The 25,497-nt window shown below is 34.4% G+C and overlaps 1 protein-coding gene across 1 annotated transcript in view; it reads right to left on the reverse strand.

Annotated features, from left to right (window-relative positions):
- Positions 1-829: 829 nt before the first annotated feature.
- LOC149080969 (uncharacterized) overlaps positions 830-25,497 on the reverse strand; it is a 38,271-nt gene continuing 13,603 nt past the window's right edge. Inside the window, exons 2-17 of the mRNA XM_089237692.1 lie at positions 24,551-24,647; positions 24,072-24,184; positions 22,270-22,465; positions 21,853-21,949; positions 20,473-20,719; positions 20,115-20,187; positions 18,937-19,097; positions 17,802-18,015; positions 17,558-17,674; positions 15,531-15,694; positions 13,178-13,279; positions 11,917-11,987; positions 9,654-9,694; positions 8,609-8,705; positions 8,075-8,174; positions 830-6,098 (exon numbers count right to left, since the gene is read on the reverse strand). Coding sequence (XP_089093818.1) covers positions 6,027-6,098; positions 8,075-8,174; positions 8,609-8,705; positions 9,654-9,694; positions 11,917-11,987; positions 13,178-13,279; positions 15,531-15,694; positions 17,558-17,674; positions 17,802-18,015; positions 18,937-19,097; positions 20,115-20,187; positions 20,473-20,719; positions 21,853-21,949; positions 22,270-22,465; positions 24,072-24,184; positions 24,551-24,632 — 1,947 coding nt within the window. The 5' untranslated portion in view covers positions 24,633-24,647 and the 3' untranslated portion in view covers positions 830-6,026. The remainder of the gene's footprint in view (positions 6,099-8,074; positions 8,175-8,608; positions 8,706-9,653; positions 9,695-11,916; positions 11,988-13,177; positions 13,280-15,530; positions 15,695-17,557; positions 17,675-17,801; positions 18,016-18,936; positions 19,098-20,114; positions 20,188-20,472; positions 20,720-21,852; positions 21,950-22,269; positions 22,466-24,071; positions 24,185-24,550; positions 24,648-25,497) is intronic.

Consider the following 25,497-nt stretch of genomic DNA (forward strand, 5'->3'; position numbering starts at 1 on the left):
GTGTGAAAAAAACTGACAAATATGCGAGGAAAAAAAATCATTTATAGTCATAATTATGACAATTATATTCATAATTGTTGTGACATTTTTTGTTGGTAAAATAATTTTAAACATTGATTTCAGTGAAGAACAAATATTCAGAGCTGCTTCGTCGAAAAAAAGGAAGCAGGTGGACAAAATGACAGGAAAATTGTGATATGGTCACCCTATGCCAGTGATTCTCAACCTTTTCAAGCCCACAGTCTGGTTTCATTCATTTTTGTGAGTCGAAGGCCCGGTCAAACACACAATCAAAGGAAAATGAAACTGCTAATCACTCGCGGCCCGGTATGAATGATATCAGGACCCAGCGGTTGAGAAACACTGCCCTATGCAACCCAAAAATTTCCCTTTAATTTGACGTGTTTTCCTCTTCAGCTGGGAAATATTTCTTCACATGACAAACTACAGATTTTTCAAGTCTGGGAACCACCACCTAAATGTAAAATGGTTGGACTGGCAAACAGGTTCTATCTTGATGAGGTTAAATAGTCAAGTTTTCAAAAGATATCATTATCGGCATGTTTGCAAAGGTGGATTTCAGCCACCCTTTCCCCAAACCTTGTCACACTGTAAACAGGGCTGTAACTAGGATTTTTGCCACCCGGGGCAAAAATCACGTTGCTGCTGCCCCCCCCCCCACAACTGTAAAATTTAATAATTCTATAACGGCGTTCTTTGTTCCCACCTAATGCCTCCCCCCCCCCTAAATTTTGACGCTCTAGTTACAGCCCTGCTGTAAATACACCTCTGCCTGTTCATTAATAGATTCTACGGAAAAAAAGACAACTTTAAAGATTTTCACTTTTTATTCAAAATGTAAGAAGACATCAAATACTGTTTCCAACCAGCTGCATATAAGGTACACAGTGCTGCCTCGCAAATTCAACACTCAAATTCCTTGAGACTTCGCATGCATGAACGAGCAAGATATAGACCCATTATTTAAAAAAAATAATAAAATTCTGTTCTGTAAAATTCCACATCAGTTCAGCAACCAATCAGTGTTGAATTAAGTGGCACTACTGTATTGCTCCGTTACCAAACAGAATACACACATCTATATACAACAAGGATAAAAAAATCACAAAAAAACACTCTTCAAAAATCGGCAGAAAATATGCACCGGGTTATCTGAGTTATGGCCAGGGCTTGACAAATTGGGGAACAAAATTTAAATGCCATTCAAATTTCTTAGGCGCTAAGCATATTCTTTCAGAGGAAAACGGTACACGTTGTCATAAATCCTGAAAAACTTTTGTGTTGTCCTCAAACTTCAATAAATTAAGTGCTGAACAAAAATAATTGGTGGCAATATTATTTTCTTATTTGTAAATATATAATTTCAAATCGCGCCCGAGATTTGTCAAGCCCTGTTCACGACCATGACAAAACACACACATTACGAAAATTCTGGAGACACAATCGAGTGCAAACATCTGATGTTTTGACTATTTTTCACATAAACTGCAACATGACAATTATTCCAAGGAAACAAATTCTAAATTCTCGACAAAGTCTGTTTTTAGTTATCGATTCGCAAAACTCATGATGGCAATCATCATGAAATAGTATAATGACAATACTCTGCAGAGCCATCTTAATGCATGGGCAAACCCAGGAAGGGGGTGGGGGATACCAGGTGCATAGGAACCCCCTTCCCTATGATAGAATAGATATGATTTTTACACTATGTAAATTGGTAGGCTAGATCTTCCAGGTCAAAGAGGACAGTAGTAAGATGCTCGCCTACCACCGTGAAGGATACAGCCAGGTCAACAGGTTAATCCCAAGGATTGGCAAAGAAAAGTTCTTTACCCATCGAACCTGCAGCGACCAAAATTAATCAGTAGTAAATCGCTGTATGGTGATGTGACCAGAGTTGATGTTTCAAGACCAATACATATTCACTGAATACACAAACATCTTTGACCACAGAAGCCTCTAGTAAATGCTTCGTTAGGTCTTGCGCAGGAGGCCCACAATGTTGTTAAGACAGCCCTGTGTGACAGGTATTTTTTGCAAACAATAGATGACACAAGAAAAAGGAACAAAGCTATAAAGTGATTTTAATACTGTGCTCATATTTTATGCACAACCTAATGAAATGGGTTGTAAATGACGTAGTGGCAACACAGTTGAGAAAGCCCCAAAGCATCACACAAATGCAAAAAAAAATAAATGAGATCCGTTAAGCAGAGGCAAATCGATAGTGGGCTATAAAAATTTTGCTTCTCATTCCAATAATTTTTTTGACCACTCATTCCTCAGATTTGGCTATAGCCCACTAAGCTTCCTTGTAAATATGCCACTGCACACATCCACAGATGATCATCCTCGCAGATCGGAAACAGATGACGATGAACAGAACACGTTCATAATATTCTCCTGGAGAAATTGGAAAAAGTTTTTTGCATTATGGTGCCTCGATGGTTGTCAACTGATCAAAAGCGAATACAAAAGAAAATTTGTCTATATTAGCTCATAACCATGAAGAATTTCTGCGTTGAGTTTTGGCAGTGGGTGCACCAGAGTCAAAGGGGAACATGGATGCACCAGAGTCAAAGCAATGGATGGAGGGTGGTGAAATGGCACCAAACAAGCAAAGTCTGTTTTATCTCCTGGAAAAGTGATAACCAGATTTTCTTGGGATTCTCAAGACAGTCTATACATAGACTACTTCCAGAAAGGTCAGAGAATAATTGGAGAATATTATGCATTACTTCTGGGAAATTTGAAGGAACTGCTGTAGAGGAAATGAGGAATGCTGTAGGATTGACACACAAAAAAGCCTTAGTTCAATAAGCCAATGCACCATTGCCTCCACTCATAGTTCGAAAAATAGATGCCAGCACTATAATAAGCATTACACAGTTACACTCCACGTTAGGTTCACAACACGTACATTCCAACATGTACCAATTCGTTAGAAGTTCCACAGAGGAATATGGACGAGGTGCATCCATGGTTTAGTAGATACATCATCACACTTCGATATCTCACTGACACGTGGGTTTGTCTGGTCTTCAAAGGTGAAATAATCACCATCGTAATGGTCGAATTGGACTTTTCACCAATCTCTCAACACACCAAATCCTACGGATTAACGCAACTTCTTCCTGCTGCAATATTGAAAGTTTTACTTGATGGACAAAAATTGTTCATCAAATGAAGAGGCCGCCTTACTTTTCAAATGATCCTTGTAAGACTGTGGATTCACACTATCACTACAACCAATGGAAATTACTCCGCTGATGGCATTTAACGGAAATGTTGACGAAATGTATAGTTTCCCGTCCACATTTGGAAAAATAATTAAAGATTTTATTTGTAATTTTGATAAACCTTCCATACCACCCATGTTGCCACTACTTTACTTACAAACTTAATATTATTTAAATAAAAGTAAAAATGGATTTTGCAGGTTACGAGTCAGAAATCTAGGAATAAAATCGATGTTATTCAAAAAAAGCTGCTTACATTACCCCACACACCTTTTGGAATATAGATAACTTCCGATTATTAAAATGTACATATATAAAAAATCTAACCGTATAAAACATAACTAAACAAGGATACTCGAGCAGCCACCAAAAAAAAAAAGAAAATTTCATAAAAATAATAACAGCCAAAAACCGGCTAGATATTGCAAAATTATGTAAAAGTTATTCGGGAATGTATGTATATATAAGTCCGCCATTTGTATAAAACATAGATATTACACTGGAATCATATTTACAGATGAAATTCATAAAAAAAATTGAGGCTAAAACCTAATACGCTAAAAAAAACGACTAATATAATGAGATTCTCATTCCATTTAACATGGCACACTACCAAACCGAACTCATCGCTTCTCAGAATTTTGTTTTTCATGTATAAATATACAAGTTAAAAGACATCATAGAAACCTACTTAGATAAAACTAACGATACATGAATCGAGATACTCTGAATGGGTAGAAGACAAAAGGAGGGGGGGGAAGAAAAATTATGAATGTTATTAACTTCCAGTTTTCAGCAAGTGTAATGTACGAAGGATAGGAAAGAAAACGTTTCATTGAAAAAATCAGCTTTACAAAATATCTGGGCTTGTCATTACTAAAATTAGAGTCTTTCAAGGAGGAGAGATATCTCGTCAATACCAGTGAGAGGTTTAAGCTGCATTTGTACTGCATTGTAAGGTTAACAGAAAAAAAATAGACTAATATTACGCAGGATGTTTTGTAATTAAACCGACCTAACACTGCTCAGAGTGATCTGTCACTCTATCTAAACAACCGGAATGGCACGAAACTTAGTAGCTGAGACCACTGAAAAAGATGGAAAAGAAGATTCTGCGAAAAAGCATTGTAGTTCTAAACATCGCTGATGGTGGGGGATGTGGTGATGTTGGACAAAATTGCAAGGAAGCCTCACACTTTATTCAGCACTTTCAACTCCCAGGTGAGGGCATCAACCACTTAAAATAAGACCACACTTTGCATCCTCACTTAACATCCCCAGCCGCTGCTAGCACTAGCAATAATCCTCCGGTGTGCTGTCAACAATTGCAGATGAGCATCTGTAATTGTCTGTTACGACACAAGTTTTGGTCCTCTGCAAGTCTCGGAACTGTAAGACAGTCTGTTTGTGAAATTGTTAGAACGGCCTTCAAGTAAGGTCATGCCATTTCCAAACTGAAGAAGAGTGGCCACTAGTGAAGATAAAATAATTTTATAAGTAACATGCTGTAGTAACGTAAGATTCATGTTGAGCTGAGCTGGTCTGTAGAATGTCTTTTGAATCATTACCCATGTCTTTAGAGCCTACATTACTGTCAATGTTGTTGCCTAAGTAAGCGTGAGTTAACATTTTGAATTCTTACTGCTCGAAAATCCTCGGCCATATAGACCATAATTAATTTCCCAAACTTTTTATTTCATTGCCACCCTTTTTCAAACAAATTTTCTTCTCATCGCCTCGACTCAAGACAACCCATAGGATCCTATGTTATACCCATTGCTTCTACCACCTTCCCTTTGCCTCCAGGGGGTGATATCGCCCATACTGGGAAACACGGACTTAGACCAAAAGCAGCATCACATTTTCTCATGTCTACGATATCTGAACTACAATTTTTTTCACTGAACCCTTCTTCCCATGTCATCATTAGTTTCCCCCCCCCCCCACCATCTTACCTAGTTTTGGATCATTCCAGTTATCAGATTGAGCTACAAATGACTTAGAGTAGTGTCAGTTTAATTATGAACACCCTGTATACAACTAATAGCCATAACCAGCAATTAATTGAAAGATTATAATAATTCTGTATTTCAGAAAAACCAAACCCTAATTTTCTGGGGGGGGGGGAGGTGTTGGAAGTTTTGTCTGTGTAGTCAATTATAAATAAATGATGGTTGTGTCCAGCTCCTGGTATTTTCTCAAGAGACTTCGTTCACATTACTTTCATGAAGAGCAAAATTACCATTTTGATAACATTGGGAGAAACTCCATAACATTTGCCTATGACACTTCTAAAACCGTATCTACAGCCTAGCTATGCATAAAAATTTGTCAAAAAAATTGTAAACCTATAAATTTGCAGTATTTCGCTCAGAAATAGATTTATATAAGAGTTTAAAATATGATAGCGTTGTCATAAAAAAATTTTTGCCAGTCTTCGGCAGCATAGATTCGAAAAAATATATGAAGGTTCATTAATTCATAGATTGCATACCCTGCGTTTCGTCAACACACAAGAACTGAAAATTTTGATTTAAAAACTAAAACATAATCAGATGTTCATGTCTTTGGAAGAAAGTACATCAGATCAAAATCTTACCAAAAATTTGTGTCCATTACACGATCAATTCACAAGAAATCATCAAACCAATTTACAAATATACCGAAACTAATGTCTTGGTTGAATCAATTCACAAGTTGTTTTATGCAGGATATTTTTGAAGAAACTGATCCCATGGTGGTGGTACTCACTGTTTTAATGCTTTAGTCATCTTCGGCATTGGGATCAAATTTCTCATACTTTCCGTCTGCAAGTTCGGCCAAATTAACATGATCCTTTATGAAAACAGAGCCATATGAATATTTTAGAATCAGAGCAGTGTTGCACATAAAAATGTTTTACTATTAAGTGACAGAGTTAAGTAAAATAAGTAAAATAAAAATTCAGTTAATAGAATTTATGCGCTTGAAAAGTGCTACCACCTGTATTTCCATGAAACCGAATCTAGATTTTCTTTTTTCTGAGGCATGCCATTTCATCAAGTCATGTCACATTCATTTTTAACTCATTGATGTTAAGTGATGAGATCTGTGAGGTATACTCCTCTAAATGTTAGCTATTCAGAGCAGGTTAACTTGTCTTTCCTATTCTTGCCTCTGACACTACCACATCTTCCATAAATATACTGTACCCCCCCCCCCCCTCCACACTTTTCCCTGACTGGGTCATCTTTGGGCAATCAGTTTTCAACCAGTTTTAATACAGTAAAAATATAAAAAAGGGTGTACATAATTAAAGTTCCCTTGTTCTGAGCAGTGCCAGCTTAACACATGGGAGGCTTCAGGAAAACAAGATCTGACCAAAATTTAATGCTTTAGTCATCAAATTGGTAAAAAAACGTGTGAACTGGTGGGCATTTCTAACCAGGCAGAGGCCTCAGAAAAATCATGTTGCCCAAAATACATGATGCTCTTAATACAGTCACCCGCTTCAAGAATAGCCTGGACTATTGACATCCGCGTAACATCTGTGCGTAATAATACTTTTAAATAATGCCACAAGAACATTAGGAGGGCCTCAAACTTATAAGGAATGGGTCCTGGCCTAAATTTGTGCTTCCCTTGCTGAACAAGTATGTAGTTTCAGACTTGCTTAGCCCTACTTTCTTTATCTCTGGGCACATCAGTATATGGTCCAGGGATGAGCTTGTTACATATTTTGTATAACACTTGGCATAAATCATGTAGAATAGTAAAAGACACCTTGTTCCTGACACTGTTAAGTACATATGTGTCCCAATCTTAATGCATGAGTCCACCTGGAGGCCCTCAAGTGCATGGGAGGCATCATGGTAAATAGATTTGATACTAAGATTTTCAAGAGGGAGTAAATATGTGAATATGTAGGCAGGTACTTTCAGCTAGGTAGGAAACTTAACTAAAAAAGTACTATTAAGGCGGTTTGGTCCAGGTCTGTATGCAGCCATGAATACTCATTAAAAAAAAAGGCTACAAAACTTTGGGAATGTCTCAATGAAAAGAGGGGAAAGAAATTGAGAGCAACACCCATGCCACTCAGGCACTACATTCACCACTGGAGGATGCTTGCTATGCAAATTATAGTGTATAAGCTAACTTGATGACATGTGACCAAAATTTTTACATGGAAGGGTTTCTAAACATTTTCCAGCAAAACAATTGTATTGTCATTTCATTACTAAAGAGTATGACATTGAGTTTACAAGAACATGCTTTGGTGGCAAAACTATTTCACGAACATGAAGATTTTTGGCCTTCAAAGGGGCTTCGAAAATTTTCTCCTATACCTTGATTGAAGCGTTTCTAAAGTTTAATAATTTTCTAAAGGCTGTAGACTGCTCAGAATTAAATATATATTTATGTACACTATATAATCTATCACATAGAAAGAATAAACTTGTTTTACACATTCAACTAGCATTAAATTCTGATGACGTAATTGAACTCACTGACAAATGAAACACCCGACAAAGTAAACCAAATTTACTCACTAATCTTTAGCCCTTTCTTTTTTTTTTTTTTCTTTTTTTTTTTTTTGCACTTATTATTATATATGAATTCGAGTTAAGATTAAACAAATACACATAAATAAGGTTATTCCAAGTCTGCAAGTCACCACTCATACATGCATATTTTAACAGCCATTTAAAAATACAGAGATCTATGATGCACATAGCCTACATATTTCATAAAGCTCAAAGTTCGTAATTCATTCATACGTACAAATTTAAACAATATTCAGATCTATGACACATACATTTAAAAAAATTTACCTGAGAATTAGGTACCATATTCTGTAACATAGTTGACAATTCGACAAACGATGGCCTCTCGTCAGGATCTACTTCCCAACACTGTAGCATGATCTGGAACCTAAGATGGGAATTTTTATAAAAATTAGAATTTTTTTATAATAATCTAGGTCATGGGTACATAGAATGCGGCCAGTGAAACAATTTCAAACATATCATTGTTTTATCATATGGTAGGAGTTGTGATTTAAATGTAATATATGTAATAAATAGAATTATCTAATGCATTATTGATTTTGATGTGATTGATAATTATGTAAATGTACCTCAGCACCAAATAAACATGTTCTAATTAATTTTTTTTCGATGTCTTTCAGTATTTGGCAAGATAAGAATAATTTAGCTTTTATGTATTCGGCAAATAAAGCCTGAAAAATGAAAAGTTCCCCTGCCTATGGTTTATGAAATGAAATTGGATAAAGAAAATAGCCAAACAAAATGGAAGCAATTTAATTTAATTTTTCACTAACAATGAGGGAATAAATTTTTACTTACAAATCATCAGAAACTCCTTTGGGTCTAGGAAGACGCATTCCCTGCATGATTCTTGGTGAAAGATCTTTGACAGGCACATGAATGTACGGTGAGCCGCCTAGTGGAAAGATAATGTATACAGTCAATTATGGGGAAGTGAATTAATGGGGAAACTGTAGAACTAACGAAAAAAGTATACAAAAGTGCAATAGACTTTCAAAATTTGATGAGGTGAAGGGGTGACTGAATTAAAAAAAAAATCCACGAAATACCCGGAACCTTCTGAGCAACTTTTCTGAAGATTCATTTACATAGGCTCACTCATCCTGATCCCTGTGGTTTTGATTTGCTGTGCTCCCCTACAATCCTTCTTTTTTTCTTTTTCTTCTCTCTCCCCCTCCCCATGCACAACCCGGTTCCAACCGCAGCCTTAATTATGCAAAATCAACGAAAAGCATCATAAGTTCCTTTGTTGAATCATCATCGGCAGAGCCTCCCAAGTTTGGTTTTTCTACTGCATGTTGCTTGACTTGTGATGAAATATTTCATGACAGCCATATACATGGATGGGAAATACCAGCAAACTACTCAAGGACAAAGCATAGGGTTTGCATCTAGTTGATCTTTTAAGCATCCCATATAGAGACTACACTAAAATGCTGTGAGAGGATTTTCTGCAGTAGTCATGTGTTTATTTGTAGAAGTTTCTCAGAGAAAGAAATGTTTTTACAAAAAGCATAAGTAGTAATAAGAGTCATATGACTCTGACTGAGTGGGTTTCAGATTCACAAAACTTTTGAATGCCATTTGGTACATCAAGAGGATATTTTATCGACCAGGACCACTATGCCTTCTTGAGATAAGGGACAATGCATCTAAAAAAGAACAGCTGCCCTAGTTTATAACTGATGCGAGAAAAAAAACTGATAACAATATTTATCAAAATACTTATTTACTTAATTTTTATATGAAGTTATAGACAACTTATCACGCCTTTCTTTTATTAATCAACAGGTGATGCTTAAAAATGCACACATTTATAATGGCATCAATGAAATATGCTTACCTAAGGTAAAAACCTCATATAACAACACTCCAAAAGACCAACTGAAATATTAAAAAAAAGAAAAAAATTATAATAAAAATGTTAGACTAATGTAATTTTTTACATGCAGTTGGACTGACATAATGAAGTCAAAAGGATCCGTGAAAATTAATTTATTTCCTTGCGCTAGCCAGAATGAAAAAAATTGTGGTAAACCAAATTTACTCACTAATCTTTAGCCCGTTGTTTTTTTTTTCACTTATTATTATATGTGAATTTGAGTTAAGATTAAACAAATATACATAAATAAGGTTATTTCAAGTCTGTAAGTCACCACTCATACATGCATATTTTAACAGCCATTTAAAAATTGTGGGAACCCAAGCTTTTGAGTGTTGGAGTCTGGTCCATTCCTAGCATGTCAGGAAAAGCAAGGTTCAATAATGATCACAAAATACATACAGATACAAAGACAGATATCAATTTATGTTGAGCACCAAATAAATAGGCAAATCAGTAGTTAGAGAATTATGAAATGATAGTTTTTCAAGGTAGCAAACATTATGACTTTGCTTATTGCCTTAATTTAATTACGTTCAACTCAATACAAAATATGCAGATACTGTATTCTGCTTGTTTTCCTGCATGTTCATCGATTGAAGAAATAAGCTGTTAACTTTTGCATGTATTAGAACATCGTGTTTCGCTGTGCAATACTTTAGTTTTTCACTCTGCTCATTCCAATTTTACACTCTTCAATTATTACAAAAGTAATTGATAAAATAGTAATATAGTAATAGTAAAATAGTAATTAATAACAATCTACATATGTGTTTCCATTTAACTCATCTAATCTACACAAATGAATATGCTATGTATTAGACACATTTAATAAATCAAGATTTGTAGTAAAAATTGGATCAACGGAAAAATAAAGCAAACATAAAGCTAGAAATATTTGAAGGTAGTTTGTAAAACAGAAAGAATTCTAAAATGCAGTGAACAGACAAGATTCCAATCATCCCAAATTCATTTGTTTCTCAAGATTTTTTATATTTAAGAATTATCCAGAGTCTGTGACCAAAATTTTCTGGCATACCTGCTAATACGGTATATCTGTACCAGGTGGAAAAAAGACATACTAAGCCAAAATTTAATGTAATTTGCACTTGTGGTTTGCACTGCTATAATGAGTATGTCCAAACAAATGAAAATTGAAAACAGTTATAAAATACTTAAAAATGAAGGAATGAAAAGTTAAATGAAAATTAAAAGTTAAAATGAAATCTTACAAAACTGAAAATGTGTGTTTGGTATACTTTTTTTTTTTATGTTAAACTCATAACCAAAAAATTGTGGTCAAAATAACTCAAAAGTGTGCGTAACCTGCATAAATAAATTTCATGCTGGTATTAATGAATTTGGTTAATTTTTTCTTCTGACTGTCCTCAAGCAGATGATGAATGAACTGATTTTGTTAAGCATTGATCTTTTATCCTCTGAAAAGCATGGGATGATTAACTGATAACTTTTTTTAATGAAACATGTAGGATTCTGCTGATGGGCAACACATTCTTTGCTTTCTATAGAAACTTTAGTAGCAAAGCCAGAGAATTCTAATTATCCCTTGCAAGTATGACAATTTTCATCTTATGAGGATCATTTTCTTAGATTAAAATTATGATAGCGTTGTCAGTGTGTTACCAAAATAATGTTCATTGGTGAGCTCTGGGCAGTTAGATTTTATCATTTCATCTACATCTTATACATTATACTAATATTCAGTTTTTAATCTTATTTTCAGAATTAATTTCCAGGTATTGAAAAATTTCTCACATTAATTTTAAAAAATTGTGATATAGCAAAATAAAGAGAGGATCACCTGCAATAGCTTCAAGTTGTTTTGAATAGCTTAGTCATTCATTTAGTTTAAGTATTCGCAGACATGATTACAGCATGACAACTAACATCCAGATCTAATGAGTAGTAAAAATGTGATAAAGGTATTTTGATAGTCAGATTCTACCAAAATAACTTTGTCTATTCTTTGTTGAGAGAAGACTTAATATGTAGTGATAAAAATTTATGGCCACCTAAATCAATGAAAAATTTAAATTTATTTGTTACTCAACTATTGTAAAAAGAACAGTTATTTTGGACATTCTCTTATCAAGTGGGCCTTTTTTCCCCCTTCAAACAATTTTTATAAAAACAGAACAAGCACATTTTTCATCAAAGACTATTTTCAAATTTCAATTAAAACGTCTAAATATACAGAACTCACACATCGCTTTTGCTTGACATGGCGCCAGAGTTCAACACTTCTGGGGCTGCCCACCTTGTGTATAGTAATTTCTGCATTTAAAAAAAATATTTATATTCAATAAGAGAAAAGGAATCATCACAATGTGAAATAAACAGCTGTATATTGATATACAGTGTTCTTTACAAAGATTGAAAATGTTCACTTGATTGATACAAATGAATGCTAATCAAACATCATAATCTGAAATCTCATTACATACATCACAATTACTTTAAACAATTCTCAAAGTACGCAGTTGCAATGAGCTAGCAATGTACCTGTTCAGCGCTTTGAAATGGTTCTTCATTGGATTATTATTGGGGAGCTACATATAAATGTTGACTAGGGAAAGGGAGTCCCCAAAATGTTTGAGAACCACTGCTTTGGAAACTTGTGTGGCAAGAGTAGCAACTACTTTGTTGAAATTTTCATGACAAATGAAACTGAACATGAAAATATACTGTGAAAAGGTTTCAATTAACAAATACAACGCCACAACAGGCAAAATGCCCAACGAGGTGGCTGAATAAAAATAATAAAAAGAAAGTAATTCTCTAATGCTGATTCACATTATCAATATTCTTATATATGTGAGTATTTTTTTTTCTTAATAAATTGTTACTACGGCCACAACTCACATCCAGCTTGGTCCAAAAGTCATTGATTTCAATTTTTGTCTTCCCTTTCTGCAATGAAGCACCAGCTGCAGCTTGGCCCAATGTTCGTTGGCGAACATTTGCTTCCAACAGTCACAACACGTGTTTGTATGTTGTGACTGTTGGCATTCTTCGACCAATATGTGGGCCAGATGGATTGGAAGATCACGAAGGAAGGCAGCTCCTTTGACTTAGGGATGGGGCTGGAATTGAAGTTGAATTTTTAACATAGATGTGGTGATAGCTTCTCACCGTGAACCTGTGCTCACAAGAATCATGATTTCTATCTACCACAGCATTTGAGAACAATAATTAGAACATAAGGGCGAGGACATTTTCTTTCTGAAATCAACCAATAACTCTTTTCATTCAAATTTATGATAAAAACAAAGACTGAGGATGCTCCGGTTATCACATATATATCAGATTTTAAACTTCATATTCCATACTAGGCGTATAAGTATAGGTGGGGGGGGGGGAATTCTTACAATGTAACTAGATATCAATCAATAATCAGACAATAAAAACTATGGAGATACAGATTTACAGTCTTACATACAAAAACATATACAAGATCAAAATACCTTTCCAAGAGGGTAGTAATGGCCCATCCCAAAATGGGCAATTTTCGGAGTTGAGCCAGAGTCCATTAGCACATTTCTGGATGATAAGTGCCTATGAAGAATCTGAGGCAAATAAAAATCAGGAAATTGATTTATTTCATAAAAAACACAACTAATACTAAAATTCAAAAATAAATGCAGTACATGCCCTTATTAGAACGATGAATAATAATACCTCTCTCTCTCTCTCTTTCGGGTATGGTTTCCAAATTCCTGACATTTTAACCTTCTCGGAAATTGGGAAATTGTATTTTCCGAGAATCATATTTCTTATCTAGTTCTCATAACATATTGAGAATAAAGCAGTAACCCCTCCAAAACGGGCCCCTAGTTTGGAATGTTTGCCTATTCTGGAAAATTTATAGTGTAAAATGTTCACAAAATAGTCCAGAATAAAATTCTGTGTGTAAAATCTTTCTTTTGTGGTGGAGGGGGGGGGGGGAGAGAGAAAAAGAGGATATTAAGCGAATATTAATTAACAATGAAGCTATCATAGACTATCTGAAAAACTTGTTCAGTTGCTCAAGTATTTTGATGCAAAAAAAAAGGATGGTATTCAATTCCATAACTCATACACATTCCTCTCAAAGTACTTATTTTCGTTACTTTATTGAATATTCAATCTCATGCAATAATATTAGACTCTCTATTGCTCAAGGCTCGAAGTGTTATTCATGTGAGCAGTTCAACATGCCTCTAATAACAAGAATGAGATTTTTTCCTTCTTGGCAGAGACCAGCAGACGTTTCTTTCAGAGTTCACCTCGGCACAATATCCAGAAAAATGTCTTTCCTTCATGACTCTATAATTCTGTAGTTAACTTTTTTTGCCATAAGTGACCGAGTTTAGCTTTCATGAAATAATTTTAATTGGATTTATGATTGAGAGAGAATCTTTATATCCACAATAATTACTCTATATGAGTATATACATATGCAGCTGAGTCTTGATAATCTAAAGTAGACACTGAAAGTTTGAATTATCCGGAAAACAGTAACAAATACTTACAATATTAGTTTTAATTTAAAAAAGACAAGCAAAAACAATAAAAAATGGACTACATAGAGCACCGTGTGTACTTTTATTCTTGAATAAACTATGAATAGGAATTTTTATATAATTTGAAGAAACAATTTTTTCTCTGGTTTTAAATCATTATTTCAGAAGCATAACATCTGTAGGCAGGGCTCGAACTTGAACATGGCAAAGTGGTTTTAGTGTGTAGCATTTTCACTATCTTATTGAAAGATAGGGTATTTCAAAGGGTTAGAATGACTGATGATGAATGAAAAGCATTGATAGCCATCAACTGCCTTCCCAATAACTGTACACAAGCCATTAATGGACATCATTGCCATAAAAAAGGCCAAATCTGACCCTCCTAGGAACCCTGATAAGAAAAAGGGGGAGTGGAACATTTTATTACCATAGTTACTCATTATACGACTGGGGCTGCCTTTTCGCATGCAAACTGAAATTACTGTAAAATATATACTTGAATTCCTAGAAAAAAAATGAAAAAAACCAGATTCTTAGAGGGAAAGGAAAAAAAGAGAGATGGAAAGAGTCTGGAGAAGGAAATTCAAAAATTTTTCAGACAGAACATCTGCTAGCATTTTCTAATTTATTTCATACTGTGGATTGACAGAGTTGAAAAAACAATTTTCTCGATTTCCCAACTGAACTTTCAGGAATTTAAGAATGGAAATTGTCTAATATTCCAGAGAAATGGCAAGAAAAAATTCCTGCTCAAGGAACCCTACTTTTGTGTACTGTTATTACTTTTGGAAAGCACGCCATCACACGGGATAATAAACATTGCTTACAGTAAATGAATTTTCAGTATTTCTTCCTCGCATCCAAAGCAATGGGGAGGGAGAATGAGAGTGCATATCTCATTTGTGTGAACATTATTATTTTATCTTCATTTTAAAGGTAAAATTGTCATCCCTAATCCCAGAACTCTCGATTTTAAACTATGCAAGAAATATTTATTTCAATTCATCTCACTAATTAGACATACAGATGTAGATAATAATTTCAGATAAATAACTATGAAATATATACAGTGAAAACTCCATATGATGATTATATTCAAGAGACTGGAGAAACGTATCATTATAAAGGGGTTATCTCATTATAGATATATAACGATATATATATTCACATTATGGGGATCAAAGAGTAATATAGCATGGAGGGTATCGTTATATAGCGTTTTCACTGTATAATTCTATTAGACTACAAAATGAATTATTACACAGTTATACTATTTAAAAAAATTATAAGGTAATAAAAAAAAAATTATACACACCCCTCTGTTGGAAAGATGAGCCATTCCATGAGCTATATCGGCACATATCCTGAGCAAGCTAGATTCAGACAATGAATTGATTTTACCATTTTGCTGCTGCCTGCTACGTAAAAGCATACCTCTCAGTGAAGTTGAATGATGCTCTACAGTTACAAGGAGAATACCTACCAAAAGAATGGACAAAATTAAATGAGTAATTACACAATTTTTTCCAAAGCCAGACAAAAATAATTGACCAGATTTTAAATTTTTTCAAAATAAACAACACAGATAAAAAGTGATTGCAATTTCATACAGTTAACTACACTAATAAAACTCTTCCACTTAAAATAGGCTTGATATACAGAAATTTACAGTATATAGCAGTGCTTGACCAATAAAAAAAATATTTAGCAGCCCAATTGCTTAAGAGCCAAACATGTTATTTTGTTCAAGAAAAACGGTTCTAAATAATGTTTACTTTTACCATGTTAAAAGATGTAGTGTAATGAAATCAGAAAATTTTGAGTCACCCTTAGACTCCTGCAGATTAACTGCAATTCAGCAACCACATTTAGAAAATTTTAAACGCCAATACAGATTTTATAGTCGCCATGGCAACTTTGCACCTGGGATTTGTCCAGCCCTGATATATAGTGAGGTATAAGATGAGTAATTTTGTTTAGAAATTTGTTTTTATATTGGGAAAGGAAATTCTCTTACATATGCGTTGATTTTGAGGAGACAAAATTAAACTCAAGTTTTACAAGCACATCAATAGTGCAGGTATACCCCCTCTGAATGGTAGGCCAAATGTATCATGTAAGATATTTTCCTAAAAAATGAGGAATAAATCTACACATCACGATAAGTACACAAGCCTGTGATGGTAGCTATCTTGCATATCTAGCCAAGTCTCAAAAAGCTATGCACTCTTGCTTCCTTAACACCTACAGCAGCTACAGATTAGATTCACTAGAAAAATTTTGTTACTGTCTTGTAAAGTATCTGCTGAAAAAATATTTAGCTCTACAAAATTGACATTTCTCCCCCTCCCCCGAAATGTGTTCATTTTCCAAGTTAGCATGAACAGCGAAACCTGGCTACAACAACTCAATAAATTGAGTTGAGATTCGATGAAATGTCTTTTTTTCATGGATATGGCTTTTACTTACAGGACAAGAAGAGACCTGCGGCGGACTTTCATGTCTGCATATTCCTGGGCCACCACAGTGAGTAAATTCACTTGATATTTTCTAATGCTTTTGAAAACTGAGTCGTATGATATTTGTTGAAATTAATATCTGTTTTAATACAGCCATATAATCTGTATGTATAAATCCCAATAAAACATTTTTTCAAATCTTGTTTGGAATCCCTTATAGTATAATGTTAAACGGTTCTCGATACAACGATACCTTTACTAAAACAAATCTCCCTACCCACTACAACAATATGTTTTGACAATATTTTGAAACCATTACAATGGTATTATTTTCCACCCAAAATCACCTTCAATATATTTTAAAATTTCTCACTAGAGTTTGTTCTTTTGAGGATGTTTAATAAACATCAGTATTTTACACTATCTACCATCCGAAAGTGTAAATGAAGTTGCAGTGTGAAGATACTTTCTGTATAGTACACAAAAGTGCTGTGTGTACACCATTTTACAGTGTGAAATAACTGAATTTAATTAATCAATTGTTGTGAATAAATGCTTATGAATACATTGATAACAATAAGCAACAACAACAATACAACAAGGCCAATTCAGAAGAAATGCCAACAACAGCATAAAGTTGGTGGCAACTGATGATAATGCTAACTCTTGATATAATGATAACTCCTCTACAGTATTTTTTTCTTTGTCTGCAGAGTATAATTATATCAAGGTATCATTGTGCTTAAATTTTAAAATCTTTGCCATTTTGGGGTCCTCAAGTTGGTTCAGGAAAGTCAGCTTACACACAAGGAAAGATAAATGTAACAAATTTCACTGAAATAAAAAATGTGAGTGAAGGGTCAATCGATATGATTTCAATTACCTCTCTCGTCACATGCACCTAAAAACTCAACAACATTAGGATGAAATCCGATCCTCGCCATCTTATCAAGTTCCTGCAGAAGACTACGTTTTTCTTTCTCCACGACAATCGATGGTGCTGCAACATGAATCAGTGCATAATTTTAATACTATTTAATTTAATACTTGCATATACTACACTTTATAGTTAATCCCAGCATGTTAATGATCTTGTAAATCTCTTTAAGTTAAGCTATACTCATTACCTTGAGTGTGCTGAACCAGACAAGGTATACTTTCAGCCTGCCTCTGAACAACTCCTTCTCGAACTTCCCCAAACTGTCCGATTCCTAGAACTGCTTGATGAACTTCTATCTGCTTGCGAGGGATCTGGCTGTAGTGATCTTTCAACTGATCATAATACTCTGCAAGATCTGTGTCATTGTCCAGATGCAGTCCAGGCAGAAACCCATTTTCTTCCTGTGTTATAAGATTGCAAAAAAATATATTATTATAAAAACACTCGATACGTAAGCCCATGAATAGTCATAGGATAAAAATGTTTCTAAAGAATAATGCAGAACAAGCTTCCTAGAAAATTATACAAGAGCATAAAATTTGAAGCAAAAATTAAGATTCCACTGAAACAGAAAGGGGAAATTTTATCATTTTCATTTTATGTACCCAATGGCTAATTAAGACCAGGATCAACAATTTACTGCAAATTTAGAATGACTTTTTTCCTCATGTCTTTTGCCGCAAAATGCACCTAACCACTTAGCAATGCTCTAATTTCTTTTATTAGTGTAGATATTTTTCTGTGCCATATACCGGACTGGACAAATCCTGGGCACCACGTCACTAATAACAACTAAGAAACCTATAATTTTCTATGAATCAAAATCTTAGAATACAAAATTTTTAGAATTTATTTCAGAGTATCTATTAATAATGAAGACAGTCACTATGTCCTGGAAAAGTAGAAAGAAATACTATTTTTGACCTTTTAGAGGAAAAAAATGTTTGGTACCTAAAAATATTTTCTGGAACATAGATTTTTTTGCGATTTGTTCAAGCTCTCACATATGCATTAATGGTGCATTAAGTGATTTTGCTTGTGCTTAAGCATTTTCCTCACACCCTTGTGCAGCTCAGAGGAAACATAACATTGCTGAAATAATTATATCATTGAATTTATAAAACAATAACTATTTCAAACTTTGTCTAAATGTGATAAGTAATGAAATATAACTTACAAAATGCTGAAAAGGGGTTTATTTCATAACCCTTACACACAAAAAGATCCCCAGATTGTTGGGTAGTAATGAAAAAGAAAATATTAATCAAGATATTTTTAGTGATAATGAGAATAATTTTGATTTGAACAAAACAAAACCTCACCCCTTCAAAACCGTGAACACGCAGCACCAGTTGATCAGATGGTCTACGTTTTCCATACCTTTTCCGCAGCAAAATATAAACTATCACAGATATCACGAGCAAAAACCCAAACACGCCAATTGCTGCTGATAAAGCCACAGACAGCATGGAGCTAGTACGAACTAAAAAAAAGGTATGGATTATAAGATGAGAATCACAAAATATCCAATGCACACATGCATAAACAACCTATGTTAAAATTAGGGTAGATATCCCTATAAATCCCCCATTTAACAATTTTGTCTCTCCAAAATAAAGTTTCAGATTTTGATATTTGTACCTGCTGCCATTATGAAAAATTGCACATGCGCCATTGGGTTCTTAAAAAGCTGGGCATTACTAGCTTATACAACGTGATAAATTAGGTCAAATAGTCTGATTACTTATGGCATTTCTCTTATATTTTTTTGTTTTAGATTTTCAACTGATGTCTCATGAAACTGGGGGGGGGGGAGTCCATGAAAGCTTCTATAGAGTTACAGAGTATCAAAAGCAGCAGAATTTTTCAATGGTGGTGCAATAAAAAAAATCAATATTGTAGAAATATTCAAGTTTGTTTTCCTCCCCTATAATGAAATGTTTTTGGTAAAATATTTATCATAACGTCGATGATATGAACAATGTGGCGAATTCCACAAAAGACAGTATCTCAGTAGTAAAAAAATCAAATTAGAAAGCTATATTACAATCAGCTAAATTCATTGTTTAAACAAAATAAAAATATCTAAATTTACATCATAAAACAAACTTATTCTCAGATCTCTCAATATTCTGCCTTATATAATGTTCTTCCTTTTTTTATTTTGGAACACAATAACTATGTATAAATGCCGTAGGTTGTTGCATTGTAATAACTTCAAATTAGGTAACTCCGCTGATGGAAAGATTAAAATAATCCCTACAGGTCAGAGTGCATGTTAAATTTTCTTTGTCTTTTTATTGTTGTGTTCTTACTTGTAGATTTTTGTATTTTGTCTTTCACTATATCTTTGTATTTTTGTCCAATTGTGTGAATGTATAATAAAAATAAATAAATAACTATATTTCTACTAGATCAAATAAAATCAGTTATTCAACTCCATTATCTGAAGAAAAAAAATGAAGATTAAAGGGAGCATAATTACTAAAACAAATATTACCCTGGTCACTATTCTGTGCCATTGTATGACTACTTTCAGTGGACTTCAGGGATGAATAGGTAACTTTTGTCACCTGCAAATTAAATACACACAATTGTTATTATTTTGCCAAAAATATTTTGGTTTCTCAATAAGAGTTTCAACATCAATAATAAAATAGATGTGAAATTACTCAAATTCTTTAACTGGGAAAGGAAAACACAATGCAGTATTTTAAACAGAACCAACCAATAAAACACAACTGAAAATATATTGGTAAAACTACGCTGGATAAAATAGTATGCTAACAATTAAGTTATATGAAACATGAGGCCACTTAAAATTGAAAAGAGTATGAATAGGATTTTCTCTAACTCACCCCATTTAAGGTGCTCACAACGCCAACAAGAATTTCATATTTCTTGTCTTCGATTAGCGGAGCATTATAATAATTGCCATAAGTTCTTGCATTACCAACCACAAAAGTTTCATTCGCTTCTTCGGGTGTCAAATCAGCTGCTATGTAAAATGGCAAGCCTGTGCTCTGTGATGTGGCAAAATCACCAAGTTCTTCAGGAGTCAGGTACATTATGGGACTTTTCTCCAGTACTACAACTTGGTAGCTCCTATGAAAGATAAATAGAATAGAAAATTAGAAATATCTTAATTACTTGCATCTAGCTTATGTGCATATATAGGCTGTTCAATAAAAAGAAAAACATATTTCTTTCATTGGAAAATATTTTATTCTAGATCAATGTTTCCCGATACCACTGGAGGTATTTAACTGGCCATTCTCTCAGGGATACCCAAATAATAAGCAGCAATGACAGAAAAAAATAAGAAGTAATAAAAAGATTGCAAAACATTGGCTATGAAACAATATAAAAAAAGGTACATAAGCTTCCTACACATCTCTAGAAGGTAAGCAGCAAGCATCCTATGCATGTCTATGAGTATGCAAGAATCCTATGCATGCCTGGAGGGGGGGGGGTATGTGAACATCCTACTAATTTCTAAGGATAGACCTATGCAGTCCCCTACACATTTTTAAGAGAAAGCTCCAAGCTCCTATTATATGTATACTGTAAAGGGCACATATGCCTCCTATGCATTTCTGGGGGGGGGGGGGGGAACACAAGCTCTTGTGCATTTCGGGGGTTACTTGAAGCATGAAAGGTTGGAGAACCATCATTGTTAATAACTATGATATTGTTTAGTGTGTACAACATATGTTGTGATGCTTTTCAGTAAGCACTGATTCTGCTCTTTTTCGAACACATGTGTTAGAACACAATTTCAGTGATGTGTCCTTTAGAATCACTGATTGTTTTGCTACTAGATGCAGAACCAAAAAAACATCTGTTTCTTAATCGTTGCTGTTACACTTAAGCAAAAACAGAATTCAACTGTTGCATATTGCTTATCACAAATATAATTTCTTTAAATAGAAGAACAAGACTGGCATCTCTAATTGCTGTTTTCACTAGAGAACAACTATATTGTACTTCCATCTATTGGATGAAAGATAGGTCTATTACGCAGAATTTTGGAATTTCAGATGTTAGGAGTTAGCTTTTGTTTATAAACTGCTATTATAGACCATTTTTACTGTACATAACCCCCCCCCCCATACCATGTATTTTACAATGAGTGAGAGAGAAGTAACAGATAACATTCATAACAAAAGGATTTCAGGTTCAAATCTGCAAAGAGATGAAAATCAAAGTATGTAATATGAGATTTCAGTACAACTTACGTTATTGGCCCCTTTGAATTTGAACCAACAGGTAAATTCACAGACAATGTTTTTCCTTTGCGCTCTACAACATCAACGGCTGGTGGAACATCTGGTGCTAGAATATAACATGAGTCAATAACTGAAACTATCTTTGTTTAAAATATGAGTTTTAATTCAAGACGTACTATGTAAAACGTCTTGAACCATTAGAATCTTAGAAACCATTTGAGGAAAATATTTCTATACAGCACAATTACTCAATGCTTTTGCTATGTATATGAAATGAAAAAACATACCAAAAGATTATCTTGATAACAGTTAAATTAAAACAAAGGATGTTATAAAAAAAGTAATATGGTTTAGGGCATGCATTTTTGTATATGTTTATGGTATGCATTTCTCAAGCTTAATGTACCTCTAGTGCTAGTTACTTACCACCGATTTCAGTCCATATTTTCTGACTGGACACATCTGTTAAACCTTTATCGGTGAAGGCCCAAAGGCTCAAGTTATACAAAGTACCGGGATACAGTCCCAACAACTCAGATTTAGTTGTAGTGTTGTAGAATGTCCATTGGTTTCTATTGATCATATTAATATCACCGTGAGACTCAATCGGAAAAGCTGAAATCTGTAATGGACACACGTTTTATATAATTTTCCTTTTTTTATATATACACACATAAGCTACTCAATCGCAAGAGTTTAGATTTAAATTGAATAATAAAAGTTTTTCATTAAAAAACTGAAAACTAATACAGTGGTGCAGTGCAATTTGGCACTGATCCATTGCTGAATTAATATTGAATCGCAAAACTAGTCAATAGTGAAACAATATCGTTTACATGTCTATGGGAAATAGATTAATTTGTTGTTAAACCACAGTCTCGCTTCTCTATTGGAGAAGAAAAAAGAAATAGAACTATACACAGCAACTCTCCGACTTAAACTCTATTCCGGTCCTAAGCCAAAACTTTATTGTTCTCTATGAACCCTAAGTTTGCCTATAAATCACTAGCAATATAACATCTAGATGGGATAGTATGATTGAACTGGCCATTTCTGGGATGATGACGACATTTGTTTGACAGGGCTACCTTGTTTCTGGTTTTAAATTGGTGACTTCATTTTGAATAATGAGTGATTCAGCTTAAGGATATGCTCAGAATGGATTCTCTTCATAAGTCAGGAGAAGTAACTACACATATATACATGTTGCAGTCCAAGTCTTGCATCTTTACAAAGTATCCAGCCACTTTACACAGCTGCTGTGATTGTCGGGTGGCCATAGTGATGGACTAGCATCACGAGCACCCAGGTTCAAACCTCACTATCGCCACAGTGGTGGTCAGTCAAAGTTGGTTTTCTGTGGTTCCCAACTTTCAGGCATGAATGGGAGTAGACCTCCCGGTTAAAAAGTCTCACCACAGAGAGGAACAAACCTACAACGTAAGTTTGTTACTTTTAAACCTACTACTACTATGGAACTTCACTCACAGTTCAAAAAATAGATGGCAGATGGTAGGAAGTACACATAATAAGCATCACACAGAAACACACCTTATATTAGGTTCACAACATGTACCAATTCGTTAGAAGTTCCGCAGAGGAATATGGCAGAGGAGCATGTGTGGTTAAGTAGTAGTAGCTACTTTACACATTACCCAGACGTCAGATACTATGCAAAATGATTCCCCAGATTGCTAACTCCCTGTTTTCTGCAGTTTTCCCATTTTTATACATGAATGCAAGCCGATCTCCCATTCAGTACCTGCCATTCTAACCTTAGAATATGGAAGACAGGTGGAAGTACCACTGGATCAAGGAAACACATATAAATACATTAGGGGTGCACACGTTTACTCAGAAAAATATGTTCAGGCATCTACCAACTCAACAAATTAGAAATTCCTCAGGGTGTTGGGTGAGATGCATGAATAGTTAAGTAGTGGTCACAGGCATACACAGGGGAACACCCCCTCTTTCGGAAGGAAAAAATGAATTCCCCTTTGAAAAAATCCTGTAATGGTAGCTAGTTACTGTGAAAATGTGATAACCTACTTCTGACATGGACTGTATATTAAGTATAGCACAAATAAACACCAATGAAAAATGACTAATAACAAACAACAAATCTGTAATCCCATGCACACTTTTGCACTGTCTCTTCATAATTTAGGACAGAATTGTGAGGCACTACGTCACAACATTTTAACAATGGTTATTTAATAATATACCTGATATTTTTCGACATGAAGAGATGAATCTGCTACTGGAGACCAATGCACATGCATTTCGGTTTCAGTCACATTAACTACATTGAATCTAACACCAGCTAAACCGAACGATTCTGTTACGAGAGAAAAAAAAAGACGAAAGAGAAAACTGTATTGAAACAAATTTTAAGCAACATTAATAAAAAAATTACTTATGATGTCAGGGGTTCTAAAACTTTTTTCACCAGAGACGCCCTCTTTCTCTAATAAACACTTATCCGTTGCTCACCAGAGAAGTGCAATAAAGAATCGCTTCAAAAAACCTTTGTCAGAACCATCACTCCGTGAGGCCTCTGACAAAGGTTGGTCGTACACCAGGGAACTGCTAGGCAGAGTTTTGAGAACTCCTGACTTATACGATGAATCAAACATAAATCGTTGTCTCACTTTCGCTATACAACATTACACTTCACAAAAATAATGAGAGAAAAAAATCTTACTTCCATGCAAACTGATAATAACATTCAGAACGATCAAGGACTTGCATATCTTCAACAAATTTCTTGATAGCAGTACATCCATGATTGATCTGAGCGTCTAGAAAAAATTAAAGAAAGTTAGTCTTAGTTACGCATGTATCACACAAAGACAACAGCGATTTTCAATTTTTCCACATTTCACTGATCTGAAATATTTCTATTCAATCAATTCATCAATTAAGTATGGAGTTGGATTTCAAGGCACCTATTTAGATGAGTTATTATTTCCATTTAGATCAATCAGTATTGAAACAGTCCAACCTTTACAGGGTGTTTCAGCTAAGCATGTCTAGGAAGGGGAGGGGGGGGGGTAGTCCCCTTCCTAGTACATAGTAGTACTAGTAGTCCTCCCCTCTAGGGGGGTAGTCATCCTTGTCCTAGGTTGGACAAGGATGAATTGAAATCATATACCGTAGCCTAGTGAGCGGCATGAAGTTAAGATACCCTTCAGAAAGTTGACAAATGTGACACCTTGACTATGATTGTTCATTTTCTCGGTGCTTACTTGCTCAAACTGGTTTTTATACTGTCTCGGTTGTCTACTACGGCTTGATAGTTACTTAATGAAATAATAATAATAAAGATAGGAATTTAAAAAATTGTGGGTGATATAAAAATGAAATACATTGTTTACATTTTGTTTTTCAAACTTTTTTTTTCCTTAGTCAATGTTTACTGTAAAATTTCACTATATTCATCTTTAGTAACCATACACTGTATGAAACATTATATTAGTTTAACATTATATATTTTTCTTACTGGCATCATGAAACATGGATTCTTGAAAAGGTTAAAATGTTTGAAGCATACACTGTTGTGTCTTAAAACGGTAAAATTACAAAGACAGAAAAATACAAATATCACTAGGAAAAACAACGAGAGAGAATAATGAGAATTTTTCATATAAA

This window comes from Pholcus phalangioides, unplaced genomic scaffold (genome assembly GCF_987345545.1).
Source record: "Pholcus phalangioides strain wild (caught in Gottingen) unplaced genomic scaffold, Ppha-v1.0 ptg000010l_1, whole genome shotgun sequence".
Taxonomy (NCBI): Eukaryota; Metazoa; Arthropoda; class Arachnida; order Araneae; family Pholcidae; genus Pholcus; species Pholcus phalangioides.